Source organism: Phoenix dactylifera, chromosome 1, assembly GCF_009389715.1.
Source record: "Phoenix dactylifera cultivar Barhee BC4 chromosome 1, palm_55x_up_171113_PBpolish2nd_filt_p, whole genome shotgun sequence".
Classification (NCBI taxonomy): domain Eukaryota; kingdom Viridiplantae; phylum Streptophyta; class Magnoliopsida; order Arecales; family Arecaceae; genus Phoenix; species Phoenix dactylifera.
The window spans coordinates 5,467,012-5,493,008 of NC_052392.1; the positions used below are offsets into that span (position 1 = coordinate 5,467,012).

General features: G+C 38.1%; 1 protein-coding gene and 1 pseudogene across 1 annotated transcript in view; one reads left to right on the top strand and one right to left on the bottom strand.

Moving 5' to 3' along the window:
• LOC103721249 (probable serine/threonine protein kinase IRE4) overlaps positions 1-1,770 on the top strand; it is a 29,743-nt gene extending 27,973 nt beyond the window's left edge. Inside the window, exons 17-18 of the mRNA XM_008811373.4 lie at positions 626-703; positions 956-1,770. Of these exons, the coding sequence (XP_008809595.1) occupies positions 626-703; positions 956-1,048 (171 nt within the window). The 3' untranslated portion in view covers positions 1,049-1,770. The remainder of the gene's footprint in view (positions 1-625; positions 704-955) is intronic.
• Positions 1,771-3,298: 1,528 nt separating this feature from the next.
• Positions 3,299-21,695, bottom strand: LOC103721248 (annotated as a pseudogene).
• Positions 21,696-25,997: the final 4,302 nt, after the last annotated feature.

The window sequence follows — 25,997 nt, forward strand, 5'->3', positions numbered from 1 at the left end:
AAAGTATGAGATGCTTTAAGCTTTATGTGATTCTTGTTCTTGGAAATATTATATAGAAAAGAAATCATCTGACTCTGGAAACTCTACTCAGAAATGTTTTAAAGAGCTCTCTCAAAGTCTTCCTAGCCATAGGAATATGTCACTTAGTAGTAAAAGTTAAGCATGTCTTAAATGAAATAAAATGTGTTGCAATTATCACTGTTGAGCATATCAAAATTGGTTATTCACTGATGCATCTCGTGTATCTCAAAGAGTGTTAAGTTTATGCTTCCAATTCATGGCAGTAGTTGGTAGAGCGTGGTACTGGTGCAAACAAAATATGCGACACACAATTTTTGGTAATCAAACTATGAGATAGGACCTGAGGATAGTCTCATCAATTTTTAGGTTCTCTGTCATCTTTACTATCAGCATTTCAACTTCTAAATTTGGTAACATGCTGACAGTCAGGTTGGCTTTTATTTGTTTTTGTCCAGATGCAACTTCAGGATCCTGTTTTATTTGTTTCAATTATTACCTGATACCAATGTGCTTTCTTTCGTCCTTTCCTGAAAATTGCTGTAACTTGAAAGTGTATAACTAACAGGCTCTCTCTCTTTCTACCCTTCTGTTCTCTCATGTTCAGATGGACGAATATGGCGAACTAAAGGAGTTTGACTCCCAAACTTCTCTGGATCTTTCTTCAATCAATTTCTCTTTCAAGGTAAACCCATTTCCTGCATTGTAGAATTCCATTTTGATTGCATGTCCGACATCAACTGCACTTCAGATTTTATCGTTTTAGCATGCAAGATTTTCACAAATTAGTCGCTGATATTCTTAATCAAGGAAATCAAATAAGTGGTTACAAATACTTGTCCTTGATTGGTTTTTTAATTTTTCACTGCTCTCTGCATCATTGCAAACTATCATAAGCTTCTGCCTTAAACCAGTGACATGGTATGTTCTATTGCAGAATCTATCACAATTGGCATCCATGAATTATGATGTCCTCTTACAAAGTGGAAAAACAAAATGTTCATCCCCCCAAAGGTATCCCCGCTCCTAGTTTTAAACATAGGTGTGAAGTGGCCATGTTTTGATGGCGTACTAGTTTCTACTCTTCATATGGGCCAAGTTTCACTGTGCATATTAACATTTTTGATAGTTCGGAATGGAACGGTAAATATCGCTAGCGCTTCGAGCTGATCATGGGCTGGACCTCGGGCCTAAACTCTTTTTATTTTTAATCAGGCTTTAGGCGAGGCCTATGCAAAATTTGATATTGTTTATGCCCAAGCCCGGCCCATGATCAGCTATGCTAGCGCTATGCGTGGTAGTTTGAGGAGCACGCTCACTGGAAATCCATTTTTAGAAAATGTACAGGAAGCACGAATAGCCAGAATGTTTTGTGCTTTTTTTTTCTTTTGATTTTTGAGAAATAATCTACATTGGTGATAGATTTTTGTAAAAAAGAGAGGAAAGAAATATTAAAAATCAGTTGTTCATCTTCTTCCCTTTTTTTTTTTTTTCTTGTGTGCTGGGCTGGGTGTATTTGTGGTCCTGTGGATGAGATGAACCTTCTGCAAGAGTCTAGTTGGATAGCACACGACGGTGGTATTTGCCTGAAGCTTTGCCAAGCCGCATGCCGTGTGCGTCAGATGGTGGCCAACCACGGTATTACCAAGCCGCGCTGAAAACATTCTGGAATTGTGCAGACCAGCATCTACATGGAACTGATTTACTTAGGTTCTGTTTAGCAACACTTCTACTTTTTCTATTTTATCAAATAAAAAAATATATTTTTTAGAAAAATTAAAGTATAAATATTACTTGATGTAATCAATTATTTTTATTTTGTAAATATAAAAGGAAATAAAAAAATGCTGCGGGTGGTGATGGTTGGATGATTGCGTAATGGTAGTAATGATAGTCAAAGTAGTGGCGGTGGTGGTTGACGCTAGTAATAGAAGTGGTAGTAATAGTGATTGTGATAGTGGTGGTGGTGGTGGTAGCGATGGTGGTAATGGTAGTAGCGATGGTGGTGGTAGTCAGAAATAATAGCAATAATGGTGGTGAAAATTATATTATAAAGTAAATAATGGTGGCAATGTGGCTATCTGCATTAGAGTAGTAAGTGGATATAACCATCAAACAGTAGTGATGGGAGATTTTATTTTAAAAAGAAGCTTTTTTGTAATGAAGAATACAACGGCATTATTTCTGGAAATGATAAAAATATCTAAAGATATGCCAAGTATGTTTTTTTATCTCGATTCAGTATGTTTATTTTAAAAATTGAAAAGAGGGAAAACGATGCTAAACATACCCTTACCTACATTTTCGCTGGAATAAACTATCACACTCTACATAATGGAATAGTTCACTCCAGGACAGGTAAAAAAAAAAAAAAGTAGCTCTCATTTTTCAAAAATACCTAGTTTATTCTTGAAATAAATAGCTAGTTTTCTAGTTTTTACGGTTTAAAGTGGAATAAGTAGTATAAATGACTTTCATTCCAAAATTAGTCTCCTCGTGCTTGAGCGGGCATCCTCGTTCGCAAGAATTGCCCAGAGGAGTACTCCTTGACACCAGTGCTCGTCACCGGATGCTTGAACGGCCGATTACTCGTGAAATAAGGAGCTTAATACCATATACCAGTAGTGATCGTAAAGCTGTTTATAAATCATGTTAGCATCTATTTTGGGTGATGTGGCTGATAAAAGTATCCACTCAACTAACAGCTGAAATCAGGTGCAGAGGTCAGCAGGCATCATACAACATAAGCACAAGCAAAACAAGCACGATCATTGGTTTGCTCATGAGTTGATGTGGCTATTTATCGAAGAAAATGCAGCCAAGCGGTGAATGGTGATACATAGAGATATAAAGCACGCCGAGCGTGCACAGAGGATTTCATGCAATGGATGGGCTAACATTTACCGATGACTCCATATATTCTAGCAGCAGCGATCATCGATCATGAAATATTATGTTTTGAAACATGATGCATAATAAGGCCACATATAAGAGCAGACACCGACAGCGCCGCATTGTTTATTTGCAATTACTATCATGCGATCATACAGCATATAGGCCGACAGGAAAATTGCATTTGCTTCATGGAGCTGTATGCGTACGTCAACCACTATTTTGCAGTTTACATATGCGACTCATTTAGCAATATGAGGTCCGGTAAGTGATGGTCGGTTCAAATATTCAGTTCAACCATCTTATGCCCATCACTGTTAGTTTTAATCACTGAATAATAAATATTAATTATTTCTATTAATGCACCTACATCAATTATCCAGAAAAATATTACCATCACGATTGTTGTTTTTATTGAACCTTAACAATGTTTTATTTATACTTATATAATTAAAAAATATTTACCCCACATATATATCCCTTGAACACTGACAGAATGCCATCTCCAATCTACCTAGCTGTGTTAACTTTAGAAAGAGAGATACTTGAGAACCCTGTTTGCATAACCGCCCGTACACACTGATGACACTGCACATAAAATCTTTTAAGTAGATGCCCAGACTACTCCGTCATACTTACTATACCTCAAAGCATGACAACAGCGATCACAAAATGGGCATATTGATCATCAATATGCAAGTCAAAAACTCCAGCTGTCTAAGCTGGATGGATCTTTAAAGAACCAGATAGTTCAGACAGGAACTGATATGCCTTTACTTGTCATACTGTCAAGAATATCATCAAGTGCTTGACATACTCCCACAACCTGCAAGTAATGAAAAAAAGAAAAAACTTGAGCATACGTCAATAATATGTTAGCGCAAAGAATAATGACCAATTCTTTACATTTGATCAACATGTATCATGAACATGAGCAGTTTTAGTAACATAAACAAGACATTCCAGGGAAAACAAAAAGCTTTCAGTGGGAATAGTGCAAAGATATTATTTGACGGCAAAAAAATCATTATAAGAATTTCATAGAGCTTGAGGAATTTTGTATATATATTGCGTGGAATAATGCAGCAGGCTATGAAAGAAGCTGAACAGGGATGGTTCAGGTTGTAAATAATGTGCTAACTGGATCCTACTTTAACTTCCCAGCATTTACTTTTATGATAAGCTGTAAGCAGCTTTCTAAGTTGGGGGGGGAGGAATACCCAAACTAACCTTTAGTGTAATTACCATATTGCCCTTGAAATTTTCTCAGTACACCCCCCCTTCCTCCTCCTCCATTTCGTTTTGAAAAGAAAAAAAAAAAACACCCCTCAAACCCCCCTTAAACCCCTCGATCCATTTACATCGTTTAGGCGATCTTTGAAGGAGATTTAAGCCCCATTCGAAGCATGGACAAGCAACTAGTGATTTGGGACGAAGAATCGGCCGCAAAGGTACGTGTTCCACCTTGTTTCGAAATTTTTTTTTTTTCACGGTTCGTACAAAAGGCTTCTGTTCGGCTGAACAGTGCCGAACAGAAGGCTTCTGTCCGGCACTGTGCAGCCGAACAGAAGGGTTCTGTCCGGCTCTGTGCAGCCGAACAGAAGCCTTCTGTTCGGCACTGTGCAGCCGAAGAAGGCTTCTGGTGCCAAATCGCGTGCCGTGCTGAATTTTGTGCCGAACAGATCCTCTGATTCATTAATTCTTGGTGATAAATTATTTTATATGTAGGGCTATGCTACAACCGAATCGAGTATAATTGGATCAGAATTTATACTGGATTACACAAGCGAATTTACAACTTACGAGGTATTATAATGTATTGTGCAATTTTGTATTAGTTTAGCGAGCTATTTTTACAACTGTGTACTTACATAAATGGAAATCATTATACTTTGTTGTAAATGGAAATCATTTTGTTGAGGTACTACGTTCACAACACTTGCGAATATTTAATTTTGCTTATTTAATTTTGCTTATTTATAATTTTGTAGCTATTAATATTTTCTTATTTCTAATTTTGAAGGTGTTCTTGTTGCCGGGACATCCCGTTCCGCCAGTAGCGACCAACTGGCGAAAATATCATCTTCCTTGTGCTACCGGATGGGAAAATTCATATGAAGCCCAGATTCAACAGTTCAAAGAGAGCATCTCACCTAATGTTATAATTAGCGAGACAGTAGAGTTAGATTGATTGTTTATATATGTACAATTTTTGAAAGTTGTAAATTTTTTTGGGCTCTTAGAGTCATGTACTGTGAAACTCCATCATCAATATAAATCAAAAAATATCTGTCTTCGCATTGTTAGATTGATTGTTATGTGCACTGTTATATTTGTGTAAAATAGAACGGGCCAGGCTTTACAAAGATTATACGTAAATGTACCAAAAATATATATTTTTCATTAATATCAACAGTTTCAAATTACACAAAAAAAAAGTCGAAGCTACATAATCAAAATAAAGGCTCCATCATCAATTCCTATGACGCCGTCGTCGACGCGTGTACTGCTGTACGTCCGAATGAGAGGGTGCTGGATCCGAATTAGAGGGTGCTGTACTCGGGCCAGGCTCATCACCCAGAAGTAACTGATGCATCTGACAAATAGCATGAAATAGGTGCCCGGCACCTAGTGACGTAGCCTCTGAGGGACCCATCCGTACAATGTCGGTACTGATAACGAGTGCATCTGCAATACGCCGCCGGTGCATGTCAGCATCATCATGACCTCCCCTAGCTCCAGAATGAGTACTCGGGAGAAGCAATCCTAGCACGACGTCTCCTAGCTGACGCCGTAGGTCTAACTCTGGAGGGACCGGGATCCATGTCTGAAAATATAGAAATTCAATGTTAGGCTATATCAAAGAAAATAATTCAATTGCATACATAAATGATAAATGATAAAACAAGCCAAAAAAGGAACAAGTTACTTCTTGGAATCTACATGATTGGGTTTTGTGATAAATAATTCAATGTTACTTCAATTGCATACATAAATGATAATTCAAAAGTATACGACTCGTAAACTCAAGACATAACTCAATAATAGACTTTACCTAAAACTATGCCGCAGTTCTTAGTTTTTGTTTTTAGTTTTTGTTCGTTAACTAATGTTGTGGTTTTATTATTTGATAGAGCATTTGATATGAGATAATCATTCCAAGATCAAGAATGACATCGATGAAGGTAACAAGATCATCATATTTGGATGCACCATGTTAATGCTATATGATAATGATTCTAAATTATCCCTACTTCTCAAATTACTATCTAATCTAGTAATGAAAAACTTGTCCTTGATGTTGGGTATCCAATTCACCCTAAGGACGTGATCTAGGCTAAAATTTGGAAATAAAAATAATCCTTAGTCTAGCAACAGAAAAAAAAAAAAAATTTGGATTCGGCCCCATGGGGACCAAGATACATTGGGTCGGCCCCATGGGGCCGAACCAATGTATTTTGGTCGGCCCCATGGGGCCGACCCAATTGCAGCGGGTCGGCCCCATGGGGCCGAACCGAAGGCACTGGTTCAAAGAACCAGTGCCGAACGATTTGGGGAGGCGCGGGGGGCGGGGGGGAGGGGGAGCTACCTCGAGGTGGTCGTGGAGACGCCGGCGAGGTGCTCGTTGCTCGGGAGATGGCCGGGGAGGTGGTTCCGGGAGAAGCCGGCGACGAGAGGGAGAAGGGGGAACGGGGGGGTTTTGGGCGTTGGCGAGGTGCTTTGGGCGGAACAGTTCAAAGGAAGACGGAGAGGGTTTGGCCGCCGGCGAGGTGCTTGAGGCGAGGTTTTTTGGGCGGAAGGGAGAAGCCGGCGGGTGTTTTGGAGGGGAAGAGCGGGGTGGGGGAGGGTTTGGGGGGTGTAGAGAGCAATTTAGGTGAGGGGGTGGGCAGGGTGGGGGGTAATTTAGGAATTTTTAATTTTTTAAGGGTGTCCTTAGCAAATGGGGGGGTGTAGAGAGTATTTAATTTTTTTTTAATTTTTGGGGGGTGTCCTGAGCAATAGGGGGGGTGTATATAGAACCACCCTTCTAATGGCCCTAAAATTATCTAACAACAAAAGGAAAATAAGATAACTAGATCCTTCATAACCCCAGATTCTCCTTTCCTAATAAGCTTTACGCAACCTTCTAATAGACGAAAGATTACGTAACAGTAAAAAATGTGTTGGGTAAAAAAATTGTTCGGTTGAATGGGTATATCACAATATGTTGTAATACTAATGTTGCTGGTTTTGGTCGCAATTGCAGGTTGCAACAAGACTCACCTGCTGATCCCATTGCTGTAGCTCTTCAGTGTCATCTTCAAAATGTATGACAGCTTCAACCTACAAGAAAGTGCAACTGAATATTTGAAGGGTAGCAAAAAACAACAATAATGCACAAATATCATCACAGCAAGAATGATAACATACAAGAATCAGTATGACAAATTAACAAGAAATTTCTTTGTTTTCACTTATAATTATGACATGAAATCACTACAAATTGTTCTCTGAGGACGATATCCTCATACACTTCCATGACTCGGCCTGATCCTTTTGGGCCTCCCTACTCTTTTCAAACTTTTTCCCCTTGAGGGTAGTCAGACCATAGGCTAGCAGTGGGCTATACAACAGGTAGCAGGCCTTCATTGGCCAAGCCAAGTAGGCAGCTGGACATACAGCCCATAACCACGTAACTCGCACCAAATCCTGCACATCCACCTTACCTCTGCAGCTCATTATCCTGAATATTTTTTCCATCAATATACTGCACCATTATGCCGCTCAAACACAACCACCAACGAGGCACAAGATACCAACACTGGGCCAACCCCTGGTTGGTGCCAGAACACCATTAAACAGCATTGCCCGTTTAACCAAACATAATATTCCAAACAATATACAAACAATCCCTATGCTATTTTCTTCAAGGTTTTTAACATATTTTTCCTGAATTCTACGACACAAAAATATATTATATAGTTTAAATATGCAACTACTATATCCCCTAGTTGGTCCCATATTGTTGTCAATGGTACATAGCAGCTCACATCACTCCCTTATAAGTAATATTGATATACAATAATAATACAACAATTTTACAGGTTCCTTTATTGTCTCAATAACCTCTCTTAAGCCCTTGATAGCATGTAATCAAGGATTTATATGCTGGTCGGCATCAAACCATGTCATAAAATAGAAGCCATATCTCCTTCGTTGCTGCCAGCACGATACTATAGAAAAGTATCAGAATTAGTCTCCATTGGTATGTCATCTAATACTGGCCAGATAAATACATCCAATGTGGCCAAAAGATTCAAAAACTTTAAGCCTCTAGAAATAACTAGCATCCTTCAAATAGAGCGAAGCCTGGGATCCCAACAAACTTGACATGATTTTCTTGACAATCAGTTCCCTACTTGAACTAGTTAAGAATCCAACTCAGAATTATAAGATGACATCAAAAATATCCTCCAGGTAAATTGGTGGCTGTCTTCAGAATCATTGCCAGAAAATGAGTATAGAACTAAATTTTCTAAACATGTGAGAGCACCAAAACTTAATATAGAATGCTTGAAAGCTCAAGCGGTATTAGTAAACATAAGACAAACAAGCCTGAGGCTGCCACTGGAAGATCTAACAATCAACTCTTAAGAGACCTGCAAGAATAACTATTGAGAAAAAAAAATGATATAAATGGATTGCTCACAACCAGTACATGGGTCTTTACTCAGAATGACTAGTTTTCTTAGCTGGAAATGAAGCAAATTGAGCAAAGCCAAACATCCTAACTTGCAGTTTGCCTTCATTCTTTAGTACTATGGGATCCTTGTGAGTGTACCCAGAATAACTGGTAGCCATTCTAGTCTATTCCCATCATGGTTGTATGGCTTACTAATTTATCATTCAAGGTTCGCCGTTCGGTGCATACTATCCCGTACCAGACATACCTACCGTATTGGTACCGAACTACAACTCATTACAAGGTATGTACTGAGTCTTGTTGTGCCGACCGATCCCTGTACAGGGCATACCGATATTGTATCCGTATGGTACCGGTACGGATTCCGGTACTGAGATTGTAAACCATGGTATGTCATATTGTACCAAACCAGACGGTACAAGGCATACCATATTGTACCAGTTCAGTACCGATACATGATATGGGAGGTGTACCGACACTCGGTATGCCGAACTGGCCCTCGTAGGCGAACCAACGTAGTGACGATAGCACTGGTATGGGGCCCGATACCGAGATAGCATATCATGTTGTGAACCTTGATTGGTACATTGTTGCCATAACAGTTCTTGAAGCCAATCCCTTGTCCACTTATATCTAGTCAGCTTATGGTGTGGCTTTGTATGAGCTGCTGTTTTTGCTATTTATTACCATCTAAAAACTTCTGGCTTTTGCTATAAAGGCTGCAACCAAATGACTATTCATCTGGGATTCATGTCCTGGGGATTCTGGAAGAAGTTGGTTAGTTTGACGTGAAACAAGAGAGTTATGAGAAGAAGAACCATACCTGATCAATCGATCCCCTCATTCTATCCTCATAGATCATCCTTGAGGCTATCTTTTCGGCCTGCCAAAAGATGAGGAGGAATTATGTCAGAGTTAAATAAATATACCAAACAGACATTCTAATAAGGTTGAAAGAACAGTGACACAGTAATGATGATGAAAATTCTAAAATTTACAAAGAATCCACATGAGAGAAGCATAAAAAAGAGCATGATACATTAAAATGGCACTGACATACACTGAACATATCTGTCAAAGCATTGTCATAAAACAATGCTCCTTATGTGCCAAGCAAAGAATCAAAAGTTAATGGAAGAACCTCCACAGCATCAAAGAATCAACAGTCAAAAGATTATTATGCAGTCACATAGTACAAATGAGAATAACCTAAACATTCTAAGATGAACATTAACACAACCAACATTATCACAGAATGACCAATCTGAATTATGAAAGGCATCAGTGTACTCTGAAAATGTACCTTCTGAGGAGGAATACCCAGTAAGGTGCCTAGTTCTTCAAAACTGTTCCAATAGCAGAAATTTTTAATTAGGATTAATCATAATAGGAATAAGGTAGGGACTCCAGAGTACGGAAGGAAATCTTATGTTTTGCTCCTACTACCTTATGTTTGTGTAGAGTTTGCTTGCACTCAGAAGATTATGTTCAATCATTGCGCGATCCAGCACAGTGAAATTATCTGGTAAAAGTGCTTTCTGTTGGATGAAAATGTATAAGAACTTACATCTTCCCAACTAACAAGGATAGAAGAGAACATAGGAAACAGGAAATCAAGGAGCAGAATATATTTACCTGGTGTGCTTTCAATTCAGCAGCAAATGCATCAATTTCTGGTTTTCTCAAAATTCTCTCAAGATACACCTAATAGCATTTATATTAATCAAACCTTGTCCATGAAATTAAGAAAAATAAAAAACTAAGTTGCATTGCCATGCAGGAAGGCCTCAATAAATATTTTTCATAGTGGGTACCTTCTGCAAGATGGGATAAATCTTCAACTTTGAGCACCTCTCATCCTAGTAGTAACATACAAAACAGAATGTCAATTTTTGCAATTTAAATATTCTTTAAGAAGACAGCATGATAATTCATATATGGTAAGCTTCAAAATAGCATATTTTTGTTCATTTGAACTTAAAAAGATGAGCAGTTTCAATTTTCAAATAGAAGAAGACAATATAGGCCATAATTTAGCACCAAAAGATCACTTCAAAATACTGAATATATGGCTATCAAATGAATACAGTTCTAAAAGATGAGCGTGAGTGTTGGCTGCATGCTGCAAAGTTACAGAAATGAATTTCATCACTCATGTAATTAAAGTGATATGAGAAATGCTAAATATTTATTTATCATTTATCACAATATTAGCATGTTCATTGTACACTTTTACATTTTTATCAGTATAACAAGCTCAATAAATTCTCTTCTAATATATTTGATCAGTAGAACATGCTCAGAAAATAAAAAATGCCAGAACAGGTCTTTCCTGAGCCAAATAAGAAAGTGGAGACTTGAAGGTTGGTAGCCAGTTTTTAAATGTAATACTAACCAAAATGGACTATTTGAGGGTGTGTCAATTAAGTAAATAGATGTAATAATATAAAATTCATATGGGGTATTAAGAGTTCATGACATGTTATCGATCCACATGTTCTTAAAACTGCATCAATTGAAAGGAAACAGTAACCTGTCATTGAAGTTAGTTTGAACAAAAGCATCCAAGTTTTCATAATAACGAAACAGTTTTATATGCTCTCTAGACGAAAGCAAACATTGGGCTATCCACCAAAGAAAGACACTTTAAAAGTTTTGTAGCATGTAGATTTAGCCGAACCGAACTTCAAGATGGTGGCGGTGATGCAAAACTGATAAACCATTATTCAAAAACTCAACTTGGGATCAGATCAGTCACGCTCGAAAAATTGAGTGGAGAGAGTCAACTCAGAAACTCGGAGATAAGTTTCATCAATTTTTTTCTCACGCTTCCAAACACAGACAGAAAGAAAGACAAATATTACTGGGACTCATCATTTTATTTAATTATACAAACACCCAAACATACTTAACATTAAAGTTCGCATTGTTCTTTTCTCCCGAAAGAAAACAAACAAACAAATAAAGAAATAAATCTAACAGCGTGCATGTGAAACAAGATCTAAGATAAATGCAACTTCTTTTTTTTTCATTGTCTATATTTGCAAATTGCAAGGGTAAGAAATTGAAAATATGAGAAAAAATTTAAATAACATTTTCTGCCTGAATATGCATTTTTTACATGTATGAATTGATAGTAAATCCGGGTTTAAAACAATATAAAACAATGGCCATCATTTCAAAATGTTGCCAGCATTGGTCCAAATCAAGGTTTGTTATACCAATTCCAGGTACCATAGTGATACCTTATCAATATGGTACGTTACGCCCAGCATGGTATGATAAAGCTTCCATATTGACACAGGTCATGAGACCCTTTCTCTCACACCCAGTCATGGTATTGCCTGACATTGGGCGAGTCAATACAGCACCGAAACTAGCCCGAACAGGTCAGTTCCACCTAAAACAAGCCGGTTCGGGTCCTACATTGTACCAAACCGCGGTATCATACTAGTACCTTATCAATATAGTACAACTTGTATAGGGGTCGACATGGTGAGCCACGATCAGGTAACAATGTGACAAAATTGTGGCTTTGGCAAAATTTCTAAATTCTAAGCAGCAAGATATAAATATAGTGAAAGATGTGATCACGTCGCATGATCTTATGAAGCATGAAATGAATAATAAGGTGATATGGTACAGCCAACCATAGGACTCAAATGATCTTCCAACTCATCAAAAACTTGGATGTTCTAGACTAGAATCAAGTGTATTTTGTATGACCTGATCCATACAATCCTTTTTACATGTTTTTGGCTTTGAGCTTTTGACCTAGTTTTGACATGGATCAACAAGTTCTGAGACCATGTGCAGAAGGCGCTCCACGAAGAAGAAACCTATCCCTTAAATAGAGGATAATATCAGCATTTATTCCAATAGTTTAAGTCCCAAATAAAGCTCACAATGACAAAAGCCATTCTTCCTCATACCCATGGCAACTTAGAAACCGACAAGGAAGCTTTATCAATTAACATCAAAATAATAAGCCCAAATTCATTGAAGACATGCAGACTCAAAAATAAGATTTCTAGATTACATATATATAATAGGAAAGCTTGAAGGCAGATCTCATGCAGCCGGAAAAAACAAAGTTGAACCCATGGGCAGGAAAAGGGGAGAGGGAGGCACATATCTCGCACAACCAACATGAGTACTATCTATGGTTGTGCTTAAAACTTGAGAAAGGAAAAGAGAGGGGGGAGGGAGGGGGGGAGAGAATTCAACTCCCCAAAACTTCTGGAATCTTTGTAATAATTCCAAAAAGACTCATCCCATGCGCCCAACTGGAACCTTGCAATGGGGTAAAAAGAAAAAAGAGAGAGCACCTCCATAGTTCATACAAAGATAACAGCAAGTAACTGACAACAACATCTCCTGACCAACAAAGGTGCATGAAACAAATCTTCTTATGCATTGAAAAGTTTACAAGTCACCCATTCACTCCAAGTCTCAGAGGATCAATAGAATACCAACATATATTCCATTACGTAGTTCCTAATAGTGCCTTTTCCTTAATGTACATCAACAATGCAAAATATAAAGCCCAAAGGAGAAAATAGTAAGGCAAGTTTTGCAAGCATTCATGAGGTCAGCTTCAAACTTGGGTGAGTAGCATGTAGTAAGAAGTCTACAAGAAAAAGAGATGATCAAATTTAAAGGAAACATACACATTCATGTTTATGCTTAGTCTATACCATACAACTGTTCTTCTATATAAAACATCCTCCCTTCCTCTCATTTAATTTCAATCACAGCTTTAAAATAATTGGCCAAAACTTTTTTCTATCGCCCAATATTTCTTGATTATTTAAGGAGCTGCTTTTCACTCACTCCACTTAATTCCAAGTTCTTTAGAAAGCCCAACTCAGTGAAAAAGTTTGTGATCCAGAACCATCACTTTCTCTTCGCCATTTCCTCTCTATTTATGAGGCATATCAATAAACTCTGCCTAAAATTTTAACCAAAATTCCCTTTTGGTCATGAGCATTTTCTTTCTTTCTTTCTTCTCTTTCTTTCTTGAAGTGAAGGGATATGAAGAATATGCCTATTCATACCTAGGGGAGTCAAAAGCCGGGAAGGAAAACATAAAGAAAAAGGACATTACAGAAGGGAGCAACACCACCACCAAAAAGTTTCCACAAAAGTTAAACACTTACACTACCTCCATTTTGAACCTATCAAGCCTCCTATTTGAACAGAGGGTGAAACACCAAGGCATAAGTTCATGAGTCCCCAGAACTGATTTAAAAAAAAATCTCACTAGTTCTCTTGAAATAACTATGTTACATTTTTTTTATTAATATAATTATTCTAAAACCAATATGCAACAACATATTCTGGATTATCCTCATCGATGTGACTCTGAAATAGGCTATTGAACCTGAATTTGCAATGATATATAGTAATCATTGAGCATTGTATTAGCATGATGTATTATCACCTTGAAATTTGAAAAGATTAAAAAGACTTTTGAAACATCAACAACACCCAAATGACCATGACTGAGTTTTCCACCATTACCCTTTTCCAACTTACGAAATTGTAATATCCAACTTACTTTGTTATAATTCAGAACTCATGGAATTTCTATCTTAAGTAAATCAAAGCAGATGCAAGATGATAAACGACATGAAGAATTTTCTTTAAAGGGCTCGTTTGGTTGGGGTATGTCAGATTACAGAGTAATACGACGATTCCTGAAAATCATTTATCTAAAAAAATAATTGCAGGGGAAACTGAATTTTACCACATTGGCTGGTGGAAAAATTACTCAGGAAAATGGCACCGAAAGAAAATATTATGTTTGGCTGGAGGTAATTTTATATGAAATTATTGCCAAATTTCCAACAATAACCTTGAATAAACAATTCAAGTAATGGCATTTTTTTGTTCAATCCATTTGTTGGTCATTATGGCTCACTTATGTAAAGGATATTAATATGGGCTATTTCAAATATTAAAATATATTTACATGAGTAATAAATATTTTTAAATTAATTATACACATGCTGTATGTTAATTATACATGAGTTAATAAATATTTTTAAATATTAATTATACTTACATATACTTTTGGCTTGAAACTCATTGATGGTGTTATGTTTTGAGTTGGGACTGTTGTTGACAAAGTTAAAAGAGGGCATTTGTGGGTTTCAACGAAAAAAGTGGGAGCATCTCTGTCAAGCAATGACTTTTAAATTCTCCAGCATGAAAAAAAAAAACCACCCCCTAGTGGTATTTGTTTTACCTTCTCTCTCGGTAAAATAGGCATGGGACCTACTATTTATTTTACCTTCTCTCTCATCTTCTTTTCGTACCAAATCTGGTAATTTGGCATGGAATTTATTTTCCCATGCCAAGTTACCCCCAGCCAAACGAACCCAAAGTGATTTTTTTTCAAATTTTGAACAATCATAATAGCCACAAGAAGCAGATTAGTTATGCTAGTGCGCTAAGCAAAAAGATATTGATATCGCATGATGATGATTTTCCTGGCCTCACACAAATACAGCATGAATACCTTGTACAATGTAGCAAGAACACGAGAGCGTTGCGGGCCTGCAGCAGCCAATATTGTGCAGGTCACAGCAGCACTAAGGGCTTGCTCCAATGCATCCTCATCAATCTCCCTGAGATTCAAAAGTATGTACACAAATGCATAAGAATATATGAACAAAGGAGCCAGGATTCAATAGTTCACAGTCTCATAAAGGCTTACGAACAGAGGCATGACAAGTATCAACAGGTGTCATCTAATATATGTGAAAGAATCAAAATATATGTTAGATCATGGCTGTCTATTAGAGATTTAGAGCCTTGACCAAATGGCAATTTAATAATATCCAACTGATGCAAGATCAAATTAAAAAAGCTCTAATGCAAATATTAAAAACCTTAAGGAAATGAATGGGAAATATCAGCGATAGAAATAATTAAGAAGTGCCATAAAATAACAGAAACATGTAGATGAGACAATTAAAAACAATAAACCACATAGGTTTTTCAGATATTAATTGTAATAAATATGTCAAAATATTAATAAGAATGTTCTGCAACCTTGTCCATATCCTTTGCTTAAATAGAAGGAATATCCCTAAAGTTTTATAGGTTATAAATATCCATCTATTTTTTAAAAGCATCCATGATAATCCTTATGGTTAAATTAAGCAGGATATGAGTAATATTTTGTTCTTTAAATGTCAGTGACCCTTTTACCGTTGTTGCAGTTTGAACCATGGAGTCAATTGGCTGTTCAGAGTTTGTTGTGATTATCTTTGAGTTTAATAGATAAAAATAAGTGAATGCCTCTTACCAATGTTCGGAATCCGTTTACCCAATGCAACCCATAATGGTGGTTCGTTCACAGGTTACCAGTTCGACCATGAGTCGACCCTCGCTCAACTAGATTCCTCCTCTTTAATGAAAGAAACAACTCTCCTTTCTCCAGTTTGTTGATTTTCCAAATCCCATCTCTCTCTCTCTCTCCCTCTCTTGCTTGTAAATTGTAATGGAAAGAAGAGAGATAGAAGATAAGAAGAAGAGGAAGGAGGTGGATGAAGAGGAGGAAGGAAAGAAGAGAGAAATAGAATAGAAGAAGAGGAAGGAAGAGGCATATGCATAGGAGGAAGAGGAGGAAGAAGCGGAAGAAGAGGCGGAGGAGGAAGAGGTGCAGGAGGACAACTCAATCTACCAACCTCATTGTCGAGGACCCCAAATTTGCTCCCCTTTTCCCTTGATCTACCAATCTCATAGCCAACAACCTATGTTATCCTCCACCTCTCCCAATCTGTGAAGCCACATGCCTTGTAGAATTTGGACAGCGAACACCATTGGCATTGGTGAGAGTTCGATTGAAGGCCCATCTAAAAAGGAAGTCAAGTCTTTTCAAGAGAAGGAATCAAAGAGATTGAACCCTAGAATTTCCACTTTCATACCAATTAATTGGATGGATCAACCTTTTGGGTTGAACGGATCAATCGCATGGCCAATCGGGTTTAATGTTTTTTCAAGATTTTGGGTTTATGATCTTCCCAACCCATCAAAGGCCTTTGGTGACGGGTCCGGCGAATCGACCTAGTAGACCCACCTAGGTGTCAAAACATGGCTTCTTACATTATGTTTGAAATAGATTAAGGGGATATTTTTTGATGATTTTAACAAACGAAACAATAGTTATGCAATTTCCAAAAAGCTAAGGAAATTTTTGCAAGTTCAAGAAAGGATGAAGACATATAAATGGAAAAGCCCCCGCTAAAAAAGTAACAACACTATAGGGAAAGAATTGCATAATTAGTAGATATTACTAAACTTTTTAAATTAATTCCAGCATTTAATGGATCTCTATAGGAAGCACTAATTCACTTACTCATCTCCAATTTGGCGTTTCTCAATCTGAGACATGTCATAATAACGAAGTGCAGCTTCCAGAAATTTCCGCTTTAAATCTAGTATCCTTGCATAACAAACCTTAAAAGAGAGAGAGAAAGAGAGAGAGTTCAAAAGCTGCAAGAAGAATTCTAATATTTGGTTTTAAAGGACCCTAGCTGCTCTTGGAATAACAATTTTCACCTTGTACTGTAAATTTAGAACTTCATTCTTACTATTGCTAACCAAAAAAGAAGCTTTATTTATAAAGCCTCTGCATTTACAGCATCATCATCCTGACAAATAAAGCAAGATGTTAGTGATATTGCAGATTGTTATTATCAGGCATTATTTGTTCAAAATGTAGAAGGATGAGATAGACAAACCTCAAGATAAAGGCGAGCAATTTGGACACATCTGGATAATTTGTATGTATCATCAAGCATCCTGTTTAAAAAATAATTAATTAATTAATTATGTTGTCTCAAGGCCCATGTCACATGAGCAGCAGAATTAAGCAAGCAAAATCTACCTTATTCCTGAGTCCAAATCAATCCCACTTAGCATTTGTGCTGCTTTCGACCACTGTTGCTCAGATTCATACAATTCAGCTAGCTTTTCCCTGATAACCAATACCTGAGAGTATTACAAGTAGAAAAAGCATTATTTGCAATTTGAGACATGTCAGTTACGATGACAAAAAAAGCTATTAATTAAGTCCATCCATAGCAAATATGCATCAAGCACACATGTTGATTTAGTTCAGTATTGTCTGGAAAACAAGAAATATACGAACCGGATGACCTTCTCAAATAAAAACGATAGATTTAGGGGTCAGTAGCTGAGATATTTAACTTTATACGAGAAAAAAGTAAACCAAAATGAATAAATCCTGGGAAGACCATTGTGGAACAAGGCTTTCAAAAACATAGATATCGTTCATCTCAATGGTGAGCAAGACCAAGATGAACTGACATCTAATTTATCTTCACCTATATGGAAGGTTGGAAGATTTGGAAAGAATAAAATGTTCAATTGGCCGATATTTTGGACTCATATATCAAAATCTCAGCCTATAAATCGCATCCGATAATAAGAACTAAATCTAGGCATTGATTTTCAAATTGTTAATTAGAAAATCTGAGTAAAAAAAAAGTGATTGAAAAATATTGGCTGAAATGTTTATATCATATCCACCAATACCTGAGGATTATCGATTTATGCCTGCAAAGATATTAGGGACTGGCATTTCTACATATCATTTTAGGCAGTGTCCAATACTGAAACAAACCAAATCTCGGCAGAGATGAGAAACTTGAGTATGAAATTATATATTATAGGAAACTCTGCATAATTTGGTAATACATGCAAATGTAAGTTGTCATTAGCTTTCCCGATTTAATGTTAATAGCTGGTATGCAATATTGATGTAAATGTTTTTTTAAATTTGATTTTTTTTATTATTATAACATGCTGAAAGATCAAAAATAACAATTAAGCCATAGATGTCCAAAAATGTGCATCAACATAGGTTTCCATGAAGCCGAATTCAAAACCAGTGCGAAGCACATTCTGTGAAGCATGCAATTCATGTCTTAAGCACGGGAATTAAGGCTTCCCATACGATATTCCAAATTGAGGCTTTTGCCAATGTGGAATTTGGAGAGGGTAAGATATATGCAGCCTTACCCCTATGTATGGAGAGGTCGTTTCTGTGTTTCGAATCTATAACCTCTAGGGCATAATAGAACAACCTTACCGTTGCGCCAAGGCTCACACTCACCCCTCTTGAAAATAAATTGAAAAAATAATATCCCATTCAGTTGTTGATATGTTTATTCAACTAATCTTTAACATTTTTTTTTATCAAAAAAGATTAGAAAGGATGTAAATGAGGACAAAGATTTTAAAGGGCAGCCTAGCGCACGAAACTCCTATTATCGTAAGATCTGGGGAGGGTCAGATGTACGTAGCCCTACATCCACATACGGATAGACTGTTTTCATGTTTCGAATCCATGACCTCCAAATCATGATGAAGCAACCTTACCATTGCACCAAAGCAACCCTCTAAATTTTAACATTCTGCTAAATTCTAAACTATATTTTTAATATATTATACTAGAAATACTGATGATTAGACATTTCCTATTCTCGAATTGTATAAAAATTAATACAATGTTTCCCATTCTCGTTTCTTGTATTGGTTCTCGCTTTTCGTAGCCTGGCAACTGTGCTTGATGCTAGCATTACTGTAGTTTACCTTTATCTGATTGTTTTCATCCTATCTATGTATCTTCCATTTTAAACAATGAAACTCAGCTCCACCATTGACTATAGCACTAGCTGGAAATATCTTACTGTTCATTGGTTGACCGATTCTTAAAAATTGATGGGATAAGCAACAACTTTGGCCTGTTTGATTGTCAAACACCAAACAAGAATATGTGGCTGTCTTTCATCATATGGGTGACAATTAGATACTAATTGGTTGGGAAGTAATTGTGAGGATTAGTCCATATATCGACACAATCCTTTGGAGAAAGGGAAACTCTTTGTTCTAAGTGTTGATGTCTCTTCACTAAAATAATTCATTAATATGAGTAGTGGTGGCCAAGACGTCCAAAGATATTTCTTGTAGAGGCATTTCTTTTGCATGAAATGTGAGAAAATTGGACAAGAAAAAGAAATATACTCCGGATTGAGATAGCATTAACAAGAACCAAGAAACATAATAAAGGACTTGACGGATGCACACAGGTTGCCTTTCGAGATAGGCGATAATGAAGCTTTCGATAGCATTGATTGTTAGAGGTAAGAGCTCTGGGTATGGTTGATGTTTAAAATTAGAAAACCTAATAAAAAAGATAAGAACAATTTGGGACATCATGTTTGGAACAACAAAAAAATGTACTCCAACTTTGTTTTTCACAGATATTATGATTTAACCTGAGATTATCTCAGGCTTTTAACCTATTACCTAACATTATATTGAAGCCTCATCTGCAGCACTAATTTATTTCACCAGTTTAAAAGTCCTTTGATCCAAAACTGAATACAGCATAGAAATAAAGTCCAATTCCTAAAATCACTAAAGACTAGCTACTTAAATAACCTATTGGCCTTAAGTAGGCGAATTAAAATTGTATCTCAAATGTATCAACCACATAATCAGCTCACTTCAAAAGGATAGGATTTTTTGCAAAAATGGTATATACCAAAAGGACTTATAACCTAAGAATTAAAGGCATGGATACAACTACTTTGCACTTAATACACCTCCTTTATTGCCATTTGATTCACCTTCCTCTCTTCTCTCATTTTGTTTTTCCCTCCTTTAAAATATTCTTTTATTATTTTATTTCTCTATATCAAGGGATCAAACTCGAGATTCTGTGCTTCGCATAGTATTTTGCTGTCAGATCAAGGGGATCAAACTCAAGATAAAGCCATTGGATGGCTGACCAAAACAAGGTAAAAACATAGATAAATTTAAGGATTATAAATGTAAATGTGAGTTTGTTTCTTTATTTTCTTCTTTTTTTCATGTTGTGCAGTTCGTAAGCATAAATGGTTCGAGATTGGTGGATTGGTTAAGAGATTTTTTCTTTTCCTTGGCTCACAGCTTAGGTCAAACAAGAGTCCAATCCAACGCCAATTATAGACCAGGCTTTGTGTGCACTTATGGGTCAAACCAGGTTACCTCAAAAGCTTGTGCCAGCTGTAAAAATGGCTAATTTAACCCAATACTTACCATTTATAATAATGGTTTCAAGCAAAGAATCTCATTCTTGTAAGAACTTCTGGCATGACGCCAAATTACCTGACACAAAATTATTACCTTTTATTTCATCCGTCATTTGCCCTCTCTGAAACACCGATTCCTAGCTTTCTAGATGCGTGGAACGAAAGGAATAATAGCAGGAAAAAAGTAGTGAGATTGAAAAGAGAAGACCTATTCTTCAAAAGCGTATAATTTAACATATTTCAAGAAACCGTGCACTAGCAGCCAACTGAAACCCATTAATTATAGACTAGGACCCCAGTTTCAAGCAAAGAACCCAATCCTTGCAAGAACTCCAGCATGATGCCAACATATTCGACATGAAATTACTCTCTTCTTTTTCATTGATCAATTTCCTTTCCAGAAAACCCGGTGCCAGCTTTCTAGAGCACGGAACGAGAGGAACAAAAGCAGGAAAACAGTAGGGAGATCAAAAGGAAAGACCTGTTCTTCGAACGAGACAACCCTGGGCTGGATCTGAGTCAAAGCATAGTGAGCAATCTCCTTTTGAAACTCGGGCTCCAGCTTACCGAGCTCCTGCGCGAAGGTCTGCAGCAGTTGCCTCGAAACCACCAAAGGAACGTCATCCGAGACCACTTCCGCACAACAAAGAAGGGAAGGGAAGCCATTTACTAAATTTGCAAAGAAAATGAGAAAAGATATCAAGAAACCCTAATTCTTGAATCGAGGCGGGTCGAGAGAGGGTGCGATACTGTGATCGATGAATCGCCTGGCCTGGGAGGGGTCGGAGGAGAGGACGGAGGCGAGGATGAGCTTGTACTGTTCGATCTTTTGCCTCTGGTCCGCGACGGAAGCGGCGTTCCCCAGGGCGCTCTCCATTGCCGTCTTCCTTGTCGTCGTCCAAGCCTTAACCCTCGCCCAAATTCTCTTCTGAGGCGTCCTCGGAGCGTTTCGCTTTGCCCTCAACTCTCTCTCTCTCTCTCTCTCTCTCTCTCTCGGCCGTCCGCTGATGATGCCGGAGCGGGGGTGGTTCTATATACACCCCCCCTATTGCTCAGGACACCCCCCAAAAATTAAAAAAAAATAAAATACTCTCTACACCCCCCATTTGCTAAGGACACCCCTAAAAAATTAAAAATTCCTAAATTACCCCCCACCCTCCCCACCCCCTCACCTAAATTGCTCTCTACACCCCCCAAACCCCCCCCACCCCGCTCTTCCCCTCCAAAACACCCGCCGGCTTCTCCCTTCCGCCCAAAAAACCTCGCCTCAAGCACCTCGCCGGCGGCCAAACCTCCTTCGTCTCCCTTTGAACTGTTCCGCCCAAAGCACCTCGCCAACGCCCAAAACCCCGCCGTTCCCCCTTCTCCCTCTCGTCGCCGGCATTCTGTTCGGCTGCACAGAGTCGGACAGAACCCTTCTGTTCGGCTGCACAGTGCCAGACAGAAGCCTTCTGTTCGGCACTGTGCAACCGAACAGAAGAGTTCGGTTGAGGGTTGCCGAACAGAAGGCTTCTGTTCGGCACTGTTCAGCCGAACAGAAGCCTTTTGTTCGGCGATCCAGTGCCGAACGGAGCACGAACCGTGAAAAAAAAAAAATTTCGACACAAGGTGGAACACGTACCTTTGCGGCCGATTCTTCGTCCCAAATCACTAGTTGCTTGTCCATGCTTCGAATGGGGCTTAAATCTCTTTCAAAGATCGCCTAAACGATGTAAATGGATCGAGGGGTTTAAGGGGGGTTTGAGGGGTGTTTTTTTTTTTTCTTTTCAAAACGAAACGGAGGAGGAGGAAGGGGGGGTGTACTGAGAAAATTTCAAGGGCAATATGGTAATTACACTAAAGGTTAGTTTGGGTATTTTTTTTTGATTTTTGGGGGGTGTGCTTAGCAATAGGGGGGGTGTATATAGAACCACCCCCGGAGCGGGGGTGGTTCTATATACACCCCCCCTATTGCTCAGGACACCCCCAAAAATTAAAAAAAAATTAAATACTCTCCACACCCCCCCATTTGCTAAGGACACCCCTAAAAAATTAAAAATTCCTAAATTACCCCCCACCCTCCCCACCCCCTCACCTAAATTGCTCTCTACACCCCCCAAACCCCCCCCACCCCGCTCTTCTCCTCCAAAACACCTCGCCAACGCCCAAAACCCCCCCGTTCCCCCTTCTCCCTCTCGTCGCCGGCATTCTCCCGATCTCCGACCACCTCGCCGGCTTCTCCCGGAACCACCTTGCCGGCTTCTCCCGAAATTTTTTTTTTCACGGTTCGTGCTCCGTTCGGCACTGGATCGCCGAACAAAAGGCTTCTGTTCGGCTGAACAGTGCCGGACAGAAGCCTTCTGTTCGGCACTGTGCAGCCGAACAGATCTGTTCGGTTGAGGGTTGCCGAACAGAAGGCTTCTGTTCGGCACTGTTCAGCCGAACAGAAGGCTTCTGTTCGGCACTGTTCAGCCGAACAGAAGCCTTTTGTTCGGCGATCCAGTGCCGAACGGAGCACGAACCGTGAAAAAAAAAAATTTCGAAACAAGGTGGAACACGTACCTTTGCGGCCGATTCTTCGTCCCAAATCACTAGTTGCTTGTCCATGCTTCGAATGGGGCTTAAATCTCCTTCAAAGATCGCCTAAACGATATAAATGGATCGAGGGGTTTAAGGGGGGTTTGAGGGGGGTTTTTTTTTTTCTTTTCAAAACGAAACGGAGGAGGAGGAAGGGGGGGTGTATGAGAAAATTTCAAGGGCAATATGGTAATTACACTAAAGGTTAGTTTGGGTATTTTCTTTTGGTTTTTGGGGGGTGTCCTGAGCAATAGGGGGGGTGTATATAGAACTACCCCCGGAGCGGCGACGGATACCTCGGACTTGGAGACAAATGTACTAATATAACCCTAGTTATAAAGCAAATCACAATCAACCATCCTTCCTAATCTGAATGCATCCGTCCATTTTATTTCCGGCTATTGCTTCGATAACTCATTCAGGTCTTTTGTTCCAATTTCTCCATAATTGGGTTTTGTGCATTGACTGCCATTGCATGGTCGAACGCTTTATAACATAATTCTCCTGGCTCTCAAAATATTGTCTAGTTTCTTGTAACCTAAAAAGAATATAGTATCAACTTTAAATAATAACTAATATAGTAATATCTCTCTCATGCTGGAAACTTTTTGAACAAGCAGCCAGGGGCAGCGGATGTTCAATACTTTTGCCATGGGGGCCAAGTTTAGAACAACACGAAAAGGCATCATCTATACGAGGCTTGTTCTTAGTATGGACCGCATCCTTCTCGAGAAAGACTCGGCTACGATGATCAAGTGAATTCGGGGTCGGCGTAGTACTGCTCGCCGAATCACGCTGTTCCACGGCATGTGCAGCTCTTGAGAAAGTGTGACTCCTTTCGAAACACTCACGTCTATTGGAAGGTAAACAGTGCTCCGACTAGGTTGCCTCCATGCGGCTTATCACTTCGATGGTTTTTTCTAGGAGAACTATGTGTCTGCTTCTTCTTCTTTTTGCCAACTCCTTTTTTCTATACCCGCATCCGTCGTGTGTGAGGCACCGTTGTACAAAAAAAAAAAAAAAAAAAAAATCGTTGAACAAGCTCAACTAGGATAGACAAGAAAAGGAACCCAGCTATAACGAGATTTGAATAGTGAAACTAACTTTTATTAACGATTGATTAATTCAAATCCTTGATAAAGCCATAATCATCCGTTCATTCTGTTTCAAGCACCCCACCTCCTATATTTCCAACTATTTTTTTCTTTGTAACACGTTTAGATTTTTCGTCGCATATGCCATATGCATTCTTAATGTTATTTTTAAACGTAGGGGCTACACATAAATAGATTTATTTGTTTGTTTGTAACTAATTGTCTTTTTATCCGGACTCTTTTCAAACGAAAACATGTAAGAAAAATCTGAGTAAGGGGCCAAATCCAATATGGATCATTCTGGCTACTTCATGTAGGCCTAGATACATTATATTAGAAGTTGAATTGCATATAACAATTTTCAAAGATCATAACTTTTCTGTGCAATATCCAACTAAAGTGTTTTTTTTTTGTTTAAATTTGATATTTTTTTGATATCCATAATGCTGCATCCATCCTTGAAGGATTTAACATACATAATGATCGCATGGCATTAAGAATCATATTTGGGTCTTAACGGGCTAGTCAAAGTTTTTCTTTTCAAAAATTTTTTCACCGAATATAACTTCTACTCTAAGAAGAATAAAATTGATCATGGATTGGGCTTTAGGTCTAAACTATATTCATTTTTAGTCAGGCTTGGGCCGGATCTATTAAAAATTTGATATTTTCAGTGCCCAAGCCTAAGCCATGGTTAGCTCTAAATAACAATTAGGCAAAGTTAATACATAAATTAAGATATAGCTTTCGGAAGATTTTAGTTTTTCATCATCATTTTTACTATTCATGATTATTGTAAAAAGTTGTAATTTCTTCCATCTAGGAAAGGAATTAAAGCAAGATTTTATATGAACAATCTTTACCATTATAAATAGAGATATTTTAATCAAATCTCTTGTCGAATTAACGGGAGAAAAAAGGATACTTAAAATCTTGCTTTGAATTTTTTTTCTATTTTCTAATTACTAATTGAAGGAATTTTTTTCTACGCCTCCATGGAAATAAGATTCACAATATAGTGATATTTTTTACAATAATATCATATTTTTAGTCTATGCCTGCATCTTCTCCGGTCGAGGCACATCCGGCGACAAGGAAGGGAACAATATCTTCTCTTCTTGCTTTGGTGTGGATTAGTAGTAGATCTCTGATCCCCGGCATGATGTGCAAGGGCAAAACCATCCCTAGACATATATTGTTCCTATAAGAATGACATTTGAGGTGGATTCTTGCTTAATTATCCCTCCTTAAAATATAATTCCTCCAGCTCGCAATTAATATTGCTTTACATTTATACACTCTATAGTGAATCCAACACCATTATTGAACAATTCCACCTAAAAGAAAGAATAGGAAGTTAGGATACAGCCTCCTAACTTTTCAGCTTGAGATTTGCAATCTCTCGGAAACGTCCCACCGGGATATGAAAGTGGTGGAAACCCACTCATGAGAGAATTTGGGTAGTCAAGCCCACTTCTATTGATGATAGTGTGAGGACCCGTGGGGGCGTGTATTTAGTTCCGTATCGGTTATTCGCTGAATAGATCTTGAGTACTTATATATGACCAAAAAACTTAAATAATATTTTTCATCTAGCTATTTTGGGCGAGACCTTGATTGTTGCAGATAGACAATAGAAAT